The sequence below is a fragment of the Pavona decussata genome, unplaced genomic scaffold (genome assembly GCF_977016875.1).
Source record: "Pavona decussata unplaced genomic scaffold, jaPavDecu1.1 SCAFFOLD_298, whole genome shotgun sequence".
Classification (NCBI taxonomy): Eukaryota; Metazoa; Cnidaria; class Anthozoa; order Scleractinia; family Agariciidae; genus Pavona; species Pavona decussata.
Window position 1 is genome coordinate 201,703 of NW_028145695.1, and position 13,513 is coordinate 215,215.

At 37.6% G+C, this 13,513-nt stretch overlaps 1 protein-coding gene across 1 annotated transcript in view; it reads left to right on the forward strand.

Moving 5' to 3' along the window:
• The window catches only part of LOC146454892 (uncharacterized), a 128,454-nt gene that overhangs the window by 49,822 nt on the left and 65,119 nt on the right, over positions 1-13,513 (forward strand). The window contains exons 5-6 of the mRNA XM_085094972.1: positions 2,624-2,695; positions 11,725-11,796. Coding sequence (XP_084951098.1) covers positions 2,624-2,695; positions 11,725-11,796 — 144 coding nt within the window. The remainder of the gene's footprint in view (positions 1-2,623; positions 2,696-11,724; positions 11,797-13,513) is intronic.

Below are 13,513 nucleotides of genomic sequence, written 5' to 3' on the forward strand. Positions count from 1 at the left end.
GGGGGAGGGGGGCTCTACGATAAAATTCAAAGGGGTGATCGCCGTACCTTTTAGGGGTTAATATTTGTGGTTTGGTACCCCTTAGGGTGCTAAAATCTAAATATACTTCCGTCAGAGGCATGGTGATACTTTTTAGGGTAATGAGCTGAAAAATATGACAGGAAGCAAATGTCAATCAACCAGTTTGGTACCTTTTAGGGGTAAAAAATTGTTCAGGACAAACCCACAAAACAGAACTCTGGTACCTTTTGGGGGTTCTTTGCAAAATTTCCGACGATCGCCCCCGTCACTTTCATATGGAAGTCTCCCCCTCCCTCCCTCCCGTCTGCCGGGCTTTTAAAGATCGCTTAGGTCAGAAAAAGCTCAAATTGCCCCTGGGAGATAAAATTCCCCATTTAAATTAAAAAAAAAATATATACATATTTTCCATAATAGTGCATTCATTAGGTTACTGATCTCTGACAGTGACTTAATCAACAGGTAGTTGCAACATTATGTAGCACCGTCAACCATGCCCGATACAAATGTGAGGGGTCGGAGGACTCTTTTCTAAAAGTAAAAGACCTGCTTGTTACACATTTTAACACAAACGCGAAGTAAATGATAGAAGAAAATTATTTTGCTGGTTGCTGGTATGGCTTCAATTCTCTTGCGCCCCAAGAAGCCTTCTTGGCAGGTTATCAACAAATCTGTTTGAAAGCAACTATGAATTAAACGATGGATTCAAACTGTCAAGTGTCATGTACAGTTATTGAGGGTTAAGAAAAGAAAACAGAAACAGATTTGGGCAAATCTTTTCCTACATGAACATTTTATTGGAATATTTTGGAGAACACAAATAAATAAAATGAGCTTTCTTTTCTAATAGAACGACAAAATTTTTTATCCAACTAGTTCCTTAATAAAAATCAAAAGTCATTGTCTCTTATCAAGAATTGATAAAATTAAGCCTAAGTGCACACTGTATTAGGGTTAAAATGATCGACTATCAGTCACTTACCGATTGGAAAACTAATCAGGTGCCATCGAACAGTACATAAATGTAATAAAGGATAACTTCTGGATATTGACGTGCCAAATCCATTCGCGATGGGTGTCTATTTCACAACAACATTTGACTGAGCATTTGTAAACAAGCGGAAAAAGGTGAAATGTGCCAGGCTTTTGGTCCGTCTGATGCTCGTTCTGATTTCATACATACATTGAATTCAGTTTCTTGTTGCAATAATTCATTGCCAAAACGTTTCCTGTTATTGACCATTAAGTAGAAATGAAATTTTACGAACATCTTTTCTACTGCGACTGGAAATAATTTCAAAAAAACCTTTTAAAAACTGGGATTAAAATAAAACCAGGAAAATTCGCAAGTCACACGTGTGTGCAAAGTAGCCTGGGCACTGGGAACAAGTAGAGATGAAGAAATTCATGCTGAGACGATCGTGCTCAGATAAATCAAAATGGCAGCAACCTTGAATGCATGCTTTCATTCAGGTTTGTTCATGTGTCCATTTTTGTGCATTTATAATACTTGGACGAGGATAAGCCTGTCAAAGCGATAGATTTAAAGGACGCTGTCTTTATGATTGCTTAAGGCTGGGATAACGTAACCCAAAATACAATCAAGAACTGTTGGAGAAAAGCGGGATCTCCAAACGAAGTGACTGAGAGCCGACACACGACCCATTTGAGTCAGACGAGGAGGTTCAAGAAACAGCAGAATAATCTAGTCTATGGGGCAGGCTTGTCCGGCAATACCCCTCATTGACGAATGTACCATTCAACCAGTTTCGAGGCTTTATGAAGACGTTGTTATCGAAAAGCAGCTAACGGAAAAGGATTCGACAAGGGAAGCTTTAGAGGCAGTTCAGCCGGAAGATTCTGAGGCTAGCCATGAAGACCAAGAATCAGACACTGACATTAATGAAATATGCGTAATATAAAATCTGAGGCCTCTTACCCTTGCAGTCAGCAGTCAAGGCACTAAGAAACTTTGTGATGTCCTTTGAAGAGATAGGGGCAAGGGAGGGAGAGTTTCTTTGTTCCCTTTCTATCATGGAGGATGCCTTTTTGAAGTTAGAAGTCAAAGAAAAGCGGCAAGCCAAAATTCAAGAATACTTTCGGAAATGACCTATGAACCGTGAACACTATAGTATATAAACATGGAACAGTACGTCGGATGGCAAAATTTTAGTTTTGTATACGTTAAAGAGTATGTACATACAACCTCAGAACTTGTATGCACTGCACATACTGTGGAAGGATGTTATGTTGTGTTTCGGTTGTTGCATTTGTCATTCATTTGCCCAATGCAGTTAAATAAAATACATACAGTTCAGGTATCAACTTATTAATTTTATTGGTTAAACTTTAAAATATTAATTGATAACCATATTCCGATACAATGATATATAAATCGGGAGTACGTTTACAACGATATCCCGATGTAACGATATGATTTTGCTCTACCTTTGCCATATCGTAAAATCGGGGTTCAAAGTATAACTTACATAAATATAGATCTTGGGTAATTAGGTCAAACTGATTTTTTGAGACTTATGATGTACTGTTTGATGATTTTAGGATTAAAGCTGTACATTTAAGTGACCCGATCTTTTTTCCATAGGAATTTGACAGGGAACAAAATTCAAACACTGTCTCAGGAGATATTTTCAAATCTGACGTCGTTGAATAAGCTGTAAGCTGTTGGATATAATTTTGTTTGTAATCGTAACACTAGAATAGATTCCTACAGGCACTTCAGGGGGTGTTTACATGTCAAAACTCGCCCCGGTGCGAGTTTGAAACCGGTATGACATTGCGATTTCATACCGTGTTTACGTGAATGGACACTTCATTCCGACCGACGTGATTGTGAGGCCCAGGTGACGCCATATTGGATTGGATATCAAAGACTGCGCTACCCGTTCTAGACTCCCAGGCGAGTGACTTCATACGGGAGCGAACAGCTGTACCGCGTTTACATGACTTCGGGATGAGTTTTCGTACCGGAATGAAAATCTCGCCCCGGTACAGTTACCGGGGTGAACTCGCACTGGTATGACTCGCTCCGGTACAAGATTTTGAGCTGGTATCATGTAAACGAATACAGAGCCACAAGAGGGAACTGGAGTGAACTCGTACCGGAATGAAAGTCGCGCCGGTATCATGTAAACACCCCCTGTGAAAGAAACATAGCAGACACGTTGGGGCTGTACCATAGAAAAGCCCGCAGTCGGCCATGAGAATAGTATAATGATTTGCAGAAAAAGCTTGGTCCATGGGTAAGACGGTAAACTAATCAGTGGTCATACTGTATCATAAAGGTATATTTTATTTAATCATATTGTGTTTGTGAGGCTGATGTGTTTCGGCAACACTATCTTCCAGGTTATGGTAATTCCTGATTCAATAGCATGTCTCTCGTATATTACTCGATATTAAGGTTAATAACTTGACGAAATTTGCAAGAAAACCTAATGTAACCTCTATTTCAGAAAAAAATTTCTTTTTATCAAAACCGGGGAATACGGCGGTGGGAGGGAGAAAGGGGGCAGGGTGGAGGTTAATGTTTACTGTAATTCATTTTATCTATTTTTGACTGGTAAGATCTAGGCAATTTTATTGTCAATGCTTATTTGAAAAAAAAAATCTGATATTTTTCGGTTTTGAAAAATCGCAAAACTGATTACGGAACGTAGAGGGCTGCCTTTTCAAGAAAATGCCAGAATTAAACGCTTTTCCCCCACCCCCTCCACCCCTTCTTGGCTGCTCGGTAATTTTGGCACTCATACCATATTGCGCTCGCCATTATAAACCAAGCTGCCGTCATTTCGATCAGAGAATACGATCTAGACTTTCACATTTGGGGGATAGGATCGAGTTTAAGAACAGTCCATTTGGTGCCGTCAAAGAAGTTGTTTTGACATGTTTTTTCCTCGGTTTAAGTGTCATATGCTTAATATTACCTTGTTTATAGCAGCTGGTGCAATAACCTCTCTCGCAATCTGTTTGGGTATAAAAGAAAGAAAGAAAGAAAGAAAGAAAGAAAGAAGGAAAGAAAGAAAGAAAGAAAGAAAGAAAGAAAGAAAGAAAGCACCGTTTCACATTGACAATACAATGGAAGAGATTCACTAGCAACCTTTGTAACCTTTGCGACCTTTCTGAATTTTTTTCCTTTATGTTCTGGTGCTCGTCTTGTCCCGCCTCGACTAGCTTTGTGGCTATTTGCGGGACAAGCCCCTTATATATTCTGAATTTAATTTATAAATATATTGTTGTTGTTGTTGTTGTTGTTGTTGTTGTTGATGTTGTTGTTGTTGTTGTTATTGTTGTTGTTGCATCATTGGTGTCAAAATGAGGTTTCCCTGATAAAGGCTTCTCCTAGCTGATTTAAAATCAGCGGGTAAAAGAAAAAAAACATATGTAAGGTTGGTTGGGGGAGGGGAGGGAAGGGTTGTAAGAACAAAATAAAAATTGTTAAAGATAAAATAGTTAAAGGTTAATGATAAATTGAGCGGGTGATTACTGCACTGGTGTAATAACCTCTCCCTCAATCTGTTTGAGTATAAAAGAAAGAAAGCACCGTTTCACATTGACAATACAATGGAAGAGATTCACTAGCAACCTTTGTAACCTTTGCGACCTTTCTGAATTTTTTTCCTTTATGTTCTGGTGCTCGTCTTGTCCCGCCTCGACTAGCTTTGTGGCTATTTGCGGGACAAGCCCCTTATGTATTCTGAATTTAATTTATAAATATATTGTTAATGTTGTTGTTGTTGTTGTTGATGTTGTTGTTGTTGTTGTTGTTATTGTTGTTGTTGCATCATTGGTGTCAAAATGAGGTTTCCCTGATAAAGGCTTCTCCTAGCTGATTTAAAATCCGCGGGTAAAAGAAAAAAAACATATGTAAGGTTGGCTGGGGGAGGGGAGGGAAGGGTTGTAAGAACAAAATAAAAATTGTTAAAGATAAAATAGTTAAAGGTTAATGATAAATTGAGCGGGTGATTACTGCACTGGTGTAATAACCTCTCCCTCAATCTGTTTGGGTATAAAAGAAAGAAAGCACCGTTTCACATTGACAATACAATCGGATAGATTCACTAGCAACCTTTGTGGCATTATTGGTGTCAAAATGAGGGTTCCCTTATAAAGGGTCTCCTAGATGATTGAAAATCAGCGGGTTAAAGGGAAAAATGCGTGTGGTTGGTGGGTGGGGGGGGGGGGGAGGGTTGTAAGAACAAAAGAAAAAAATGTTAAATATAAAATAGATAGAGGTTAAAGATAAGTTGAGAGGATGATTACTGTAAAGCAGTATTCTGGCCAGCTCAGTTAAGGTTAACAAACTAAATCAAATATCTACGGATGAACAAAAAGATGATATTAGGTCAAAAGAACCATTATATGATTATAAACGATATAATAAAAATGATAAAAATCACTTAAAAGTTAAGAGTAAATGTCCCTAAGCATGAAATATAATCGTCAAATCGCGGACACAGCTCAAAATTCGATTTCGCTCATACTTTTTCTATAGATAGGCCTTTGACCCAAACTAAACAAAACAGGGTTAGTTCGTTTTAAAATTCGTTTCCTTAAGAGTAATTTAATAAAAACGTTTGCGTTGGTTTTGAGGCTAATTTGGATCGAAATTTCACAATATTCATAGCATTCTAGTGTTCGTTAAAATACACTGTAAATCTTCCTTTGCTGGAACTTTATAGTTTGGTCTCTAGAAAATTCAGCAGTGATAAGAAAAGCGGTTATTTTCTTCCTGAACAACGGTCATGGGTTTTTTCTTGAAGCCACCTTCGATACTCTTTTCAAATAGTTTTGAGGTACCTTAAAATAACTCCCTAAAAATCATGTCGGTACTCCAAACTAGGACCTCAAACTATATTGCATATACAAATAAAGGATAGATGTCAAAAGTTATGCTGGCATTTTTTTGGGATGTCGGTTAGTTGTGTGATACGACTTCATTGAAGTTTGCTAATATGACAAATTTGCCGACGGACGCCATTTTGAAAACTAAGGGGCAACACTAAAATCAGGAATCCGGAATCCGGAATCCGGAATACGGAACAGAAAACTGGACTCCGGATCCAGAGGAATCCGCAAGATTGATCAATTAGATTGTACAAAAATTGTCTGAAAATATTGTCAACGCAAATGTTATATTTTTCGATTCGTGGCGCCAGAGAAAAAATCTAATTAAGTCATTATTTCCCGCAAATGAAAAATGATTGGTCTCACGGTTAAAACATTTAAAAACGATCGAGCGTACAGTAAAGAAAAGAAATTTGATAGTCTATATCTTCATTTTGAAACTATGTTAAGGTTTTCTGGAGACAATCTTTGTACAACTTAATGGTTGAATCTTGAGGCTTCCGCTGGAACCAGATTCTGGATTCTGGATTTCGGATTTCAGATTCCGGATTCCTGCTTTTAGTGCTGCCCCTTTGGAATGGGTTTCCTGGAGAACCAGACACTGACTGAGCATGTATTTGAGTTTGTTTGTTTGTTTGTTTGTTTGTTTTCGAAAGCGTCAGTCCAAAATTTCCCTTTTTTGGTGGTTCAAATATCCAAGAATAAAATGTTTCGGGACTACTACAAATTTTCACATATCCGACAAAGAAATGGATTGAAATAAGCTTACCTGTTTGTATCAAATTACTCTTGTCGAAGGGCCGTTTCTCACAGTAAACGTCACATGGCCTTCCGTCATTACTTTACCCCTTCAATCTACCTCAAGACGGCAGTATAAGTCCAAAGTGTATTGAACTGCATAATGTCTATGATTATGTACCTGTTCTGTCCAAAACGGTGTGCTGTGGCCCACGGCAATCGTGAAACCGTAGCAATGACAAGTATTGTTTGAATACGTGCCTCGGTTAAAGAGTCTCTTGCAAAGTGAAGAAAGCAAATCAGTCGAAGCGAAACTCGAAATGGAATAAAAACAAATATCATGAAAGGATAAATGCCGTCATTACATCAAATTCGAAGCAAAGACAGTTATCTCGCAAACCCGGTTCTCAGTTTAATAAAACTTATTAGAATATTTACTGAAATGAACAACCTTTCGGAGCCGACTCTTTTCTTCCATGTTTCCGAAATGCGGCTGTTAACCGAAAGCTGATACGTCTGGTCAGAAGAAGGAAAATGTCTTTCTCTCTTTTGGTCGGTGGCGAATGTGGATGTGATTCAAGAAGTAGGATTCTGTCGTGTGGGATCCTACCTCTTGTGTCGTGCAACAAGAGTGTATCAGGTCACAAAAAACTGTTGAAGTTTAGTGGCTGTGAAACGGAAGTCGAGCTCATACTAACAAGAAGTGCCAGCCTGTTTTCAAACACCGCCGAACATCCAGGAAATGACCATATGTCCCTTGCACCGTGAACGTTTGGGTATTGGTTGGCGGTAATCTCGTACCCTGATCTCAGTCGGTTCGGGAATGTCGAGATTAGGTTGGCGATCGTTAAAGTCATGCAGCTTGGCGAGCGAGAAGAAGTTATCAAATTTTCCAGTTAAAATGTTGAGGGAGCTTTGTGAAAATCTGGGATTAAATGTGGATGGAACTTACCGTTCATTGATCTGCTTACCCAGCTTGTTGGGGAAAGGTCATGTGCACGTAAATGACACATGCCAAAATTATGATGATGATGATTATTATTATTATTATTATTATTATTATTATTATTATTATTATTATTATTATTACAGTCAACTCTCTTGTAAGTATTACAGTCAACTCTCTTGTAAGCGACCACCCTTGGTGCACGACAAAGTGGTCGCTTACGGGAGGTGGTCGCTTACGGGAAAGATCAACAAACTAAGCCTAATACTGGATTGATTAATTAATTACAAAAAAATGTTACCTTAGCAGCTAAAATCAGGCAAATAGAAACTTATTTATTTGATTTTTTCACATTTATTCATTCTTCTTATGAAACTTTGTATAACATGGTTCATGGTTCATTTTGGAACAGATCACTGTAACAATTCCCGTTTACCTAAAGATCTAATTGTAGCAGCTTCTCTGTCTGTAAACTGTCATTATCTGTCAGCAGTACGGGGAAGCGTCATCAAAATTGAACTTTTGTCACTTCTGACTAATGATTTACATGCGATCATACGTGATTATGTTGTGTGGTCGCCTACCGGAAACAGAAAACAAAAGAATGTGTAATTTCTGGCCTAAAAAGTGGTCGCGGTCCCTTAAGAAATTTGAGTGGTGGTCGCTTACGAGACAGCTCTTGAAACAGTATTTAACTGAGAAACAAAACCGTTGTTTACAAGGTGGTCGCTTACGGAAGGTGGTCGCTTATGAGAAGTGGTCGCTATGAGAGAGTTGACTGTATTATTATTATTATTATTATTATTATTATTATTATTATTATTATTATTATTATTATTATTATTATTATTATCTCACATTGTAAGCTGCAATTGGACAGTGCAACATAAGCTAAAGTTGCCAAAAATTTGGCATTAATAAAGGAGTGTTAGGGAAGACAAGTCTGCCAGAATACGTTTTCATATAGAATTGTTTATTTTGACGAACCCCTTAAGGTGTTTAGTTTATGTGTGGTTGGTGCACTTGATGCAGTCCTCGTTTGATCAGAATTGGATATAATGAAAGTGTTTGCAATAGGTTAAGGACGAAGATCGAAGGACCAGACTCTCTACCTCGGCTAGAATCTGGGCTAAAATAAATTCTTGTTCTTTTTCAGTCACAATTTTTGAGCGACAAATAGAAGACGCTGTGCGTGAGTTTGCCCCGCGCGCGAAAGTCCTGCAAAACGGTAACTGTCTTGTCGCGCGCGACCGTGAGTTTCATTTTAAAGAAAATGGGTGGGAGGGTGGGGGCATAGACCCTATGCAAAAATGACTGACATTTTAATATCCTTTTGCTTGCATTCAAATTAGCCTCACTAGCTTCGTTATTGAGTTTAAAAATCAAAAGAGTATTTTACCTTGAACGAGGCTAGTGAATGCAACAAACGGGAATGTTAAAATGTCAGTCATTTTTGCATAAGGTATATGAAAACCCAGTTATATGGTACAAGCTGATCACAGTCAACTTAAAAACATTTATTCATTTTCTATTTTTAGTCAACCTTAGCCTGAAAGTGCTTTGAAAAGCCTTGACTTTTATTTAATCTTTTTTAAGTTCGTAAAACAAATGTGTACTGCAGTAAGCCACCCATTTGCCGGTTTATTGGTTGGAGTTCCCGTTGAGTTAATTCACGTCTTCCTAGACAAATAGCGACAAGAAGTTTATTGTCTTTTTTCGCTTAGCTTAAGTTATAAAATGTGTTTTTTCAGTTTTGACCTTTTCCAGTCTCAAGGTTCGCGTAAGCGAGTTTTGCCAAAGAAGGGGTATTGGAAGTTGCGTGAGCGTGACGCAAAGTAGCACAAAGTGACGTTCCGTGTTGATCACGTGAATTTCTGTAAAACTGTTTTCGAAATAGACGAAAATACTGCACAAATTTCTGGTTGGAACGGCTGAGCTCGCGGTGAAAGATTCACAATGGTTTGTAGCTTGGCTTGTATAGTAGGGAACGTAAGATTCAACCGAGAACTAAGAAAATAACGGCAAAGAAATCAAGTTTGTTGAAGGTCAGTGACAGGAATGAGGTGAGTCACGGCAAAAATGTAGAAATTATGCAAAACCATTGCCAGACGCGATTTTGTTATGTTAACTTGCTACACTTTAGGTTATGATTTCAATTCACAAAAAAGAACATAAAACGGATTTACCGCAGTTGACACTTCGTACAAATAGATGTTTCAAGCGGCTTATTTGAATAAAACAATGTAAGTTTTATAAACAATTCAAGTGTGTTTGTTGTTCATTTCAAAATGGCGGATAGTGAAAATATGCTCAGTTTAAAAATGTTTTTTTCTTAAAGTACGAAAGATCCCGAGAAATTGAAGCGATAGAAACTGAAAACTATCATAAATTGTACCCCCCAGAAGGTTTTTCGGTGAGATTTTTTGAGTACCACAGGTAGTTATGGCTAGTTTGTTGGAGATCCTAACAAAGCCTTTAAGAGAAGCCGTTGGCATTCCTTAAAAAAAAAAAATCGTAAAATATTTATAAGAAGAGTGTCCTGGCTATGTTACAAGTCAGAGAACTAAAAAAGCATTTACTGAATAGGATTTGCGTGTAAGAGATTCAAAAGTTACGACTGCTTGATTCGGTAGCTTAATGAATGTTGACATTATTTGAGGCTTTGTTGACCAAAAATGCCGTTGATAATTTAAAATTCGTTTCTCGTAAACGAGTGGTTATTTGGTTAAATGGATGTCCTTTTCATAAGTGTGGTACTAGGGCCTATTAATCTACAAAGTATGAGCGAATTCGAATTTTGAGCTGTGTCCGGGATTTCTTTGGTTTTTACAGACATTGACTCTTAATAGCCAGTGATTAACTCTTAGAGGGGTTTCAGTTTAGAACACTAGGTTTTTAAATTTAAGGGGAGAAAATGAAAAAAGTTAAAATAAAGGTGAGTGAACTACCCCGGCTATAGAGTGTAAGACAACGACCCCAAGAATCATAGATGCTGCGAGTAATCATGGGCAAAACGCAACTGAGCAAGGGAGTTTCTAGTTCAGCGCTAGACCTTCACCCGACTCTTCCTTCTTGAAGCTCGAAATACAAAAAAAGAAAAGAAAATTTTGGTCAGAAAAACTTCAGTTAAGCAAAGAAGAGAAATAGAAGATGCACTTGTAGTCAAAATGATGCTTTTCATTGCGTAGCAACGTGGACAATAGTCATAGAGAATTGAATTCTGAGTGTTGACTGACTGCCGATCGATTTGTTGAGAGCGGTGTCGGTCGGTATTGACAATAGAATCGGGATAGCCGCGTGTTTTGAAGATTTGACGCATGTCCTTTTACTTGTTTGGGGAAAATTAGATTAATCACTATATAAACGTCGTAGTTTAAGTATACGACAATGCCCGATGGAATTTTTCACTTGCAAAGGGTGAGAGGATGAAAATAACGAAAATAACTGTAGGTTTGTAGTGTAATCCTAGCCTTGTAAAACTGGGATTCAGCTGTGCATTCTTTTTTCAATAGTATTTTCTGTCTTCATCTCCTCACTAAGAAAAGAACTGTTTTATACACAGCGAATCTATCGTTTTACAATTAGTTGTTTAGTTTGTAAGTTAGCTATTTAATTTAGTTAGCTAGTCAGTTTGTTAGTTTGTAAATTAATGTGTTAGTTAGCTAGTTAATTGATTAGTTAGTAAATTAATTAATTAATTAATTAATTAATATGTCGGCTGCCAATTTAAGGCAGCAACAAATGTCTTTCACCATTGTCTGACTTTGGCCAGCTTCTCAATAGTGGCCCAGGCTGTGGTTCATGGCCTTACGATTTTCCTCCGCAGTTCGCTACTATGCATTCTTGTGCCTGTCACTCGTGCGTCTGCCATGAGGTTTCCATTGAAGTGATGCTTTATTATGTTTTATAGCTCTATTAATAATCATGTAACAAAGGGAAAATATTATTATTATTATTATTATTATTATTATTATTATTATTGTGTCATAGTGTAATGTTGAGGGTTGTTAGAAGCGTGAAGCTCTTCCTACGAAGTTTGACAATAAACATTTATTTATTTCACGTCAGCCTGTCACAGGTTACAAAACTAAGCAATTGCAAGATGATTGAGCAGTAGGGACTAATAACTAACATTCAAACTTTGTAAATTGCAGATATTTATACAATAACCAGCTGCAGGATTTACCAAAGGGTATTTTCTCTTCGCTGGTTGCCCTTCAAGGACTGTAAGTACCACAACGACGAATGTTTTATTTAGTCCTTTGTCAATACAAATGCGTTCTTGTACCATATACTCAGTGCATTCTCAGCATTCCAGGTGGATGTCCTGGGAGGAATGGGGGACTGAAAGGAATACATTAAGACCTGTGCTTTACCGTGGTTATAAAGAAGATGTATGATATTTGGTTATTAGATGAAGTGGGTAACTTTCTTGTTTGCAATTTTAAGGCCATCAACTGTCTCTTGTAACCATAGAACGCTTTAATTCCTCGTCCCCGGATCAAGTCTGACAGTCCAGCTTCCTCGTGCTCCTCCTTTGATTGTTAAGATAAAATTTATAGTCCTTCTCGTGGTCATTCTACCAATTTATTAAGGTCAAACTGCGGTCATACTGTATTATAAAGGTATTTTAAATTTAATCATATTGTGTTTGTAAGGCTGATGTGTTTCGGCAACACTATGTTCCAGATTATGGTAATTCCTGATTCAATAATAAGTTGTCTCTCGTATATTACTCGATATTAGAGTTAATAACTTGACGAAATTTGCAAGAAAACTTATTGTAACCGCTATATTAGAGAAAATTTCTTTTTATCAAGACCGGAGAATACTGTGGTGGGAGGGAGAAAGGGGGCAGGGTGGAGGTTAATGTTTACTGTAATTCATGTTATCTAATTTTGACTGGTAAAATCTAAGCAATTTTATTGTCAATCTTTATTTGAAAAAAAAAAACTGATCTTTTTGGGCTTTGAAAATTCATGAAACTGATTAGAGATCGTAGATAACTGCCTTTTAAAGAAAATGCCAGAAATTTAATGTCAATTCTTGTCATAAGCTCACTTAGTGATAAGACCTTTTTACAATGGCTGCCTTTTTTGCGCGATTTTTGACAAATCATATTTCGATTGAACAGCCACCGTCTTAGTTTTTAATAGCGAACACAACGAGGAGTGGAAAAATAAGCGAGTTTAAAGAAAATACGGGCGCTATCCCATTGGCTCGGATACATTAAGTTTTCAGTAAAGCATTTGAACAGACGAAAATGTATCAGCTTATACAAAAATTCCCTTAACAGGCCACACAACTATCTACGAGCAAGGGAGAAAACATTTAAGTGTTGTCCTCGTTAAGAGCTCCCATTGGAGCCACAAACCTGCTTTGATTTTGCTTTCCAAATCAAAAACTGTTCAAATTTTATTGGGGTTCCACAAAGAATAATCGTGTTGCAAAATTACACTTAAGTAAAACCCACAAACCACAAACATCTACACTATAAGTGGTTGTATTTTGTTTCGAAAATAAAGGAACATATTATGCCAGGACACAAAACGGCGGGCTCTTTAAGAAGCGAGCGACGACGCTGCAAGAAACGCGGAAGGAAACCCATTCTAAGGTCCCTCAATTGCTACTCACACCTTTTCAGTTTTCTCCGTTGCCACTCAAATATCACTCGATTCTGCATTTCCGCATGGTACACGTTATTACCTCTTTATAAAACTAATGCTATGAAAGTAGCCTTTCAAACAAGGTAATATAATCAAAGGTGAGCAGACGAAAACCGAAAGTTGCGTTATCCTCACCGAAACTACGTATTTAATATTTTTTCTCGATCTCTTAAACGTAGATCGGTGGCTGTTACAAATGTATGAGATCAAATGGTGTAGCTTGACTTCGTGCGGAATAAGTTTGCTTTAAACAAAGCCGAACCGTTCAAGGTTTGGA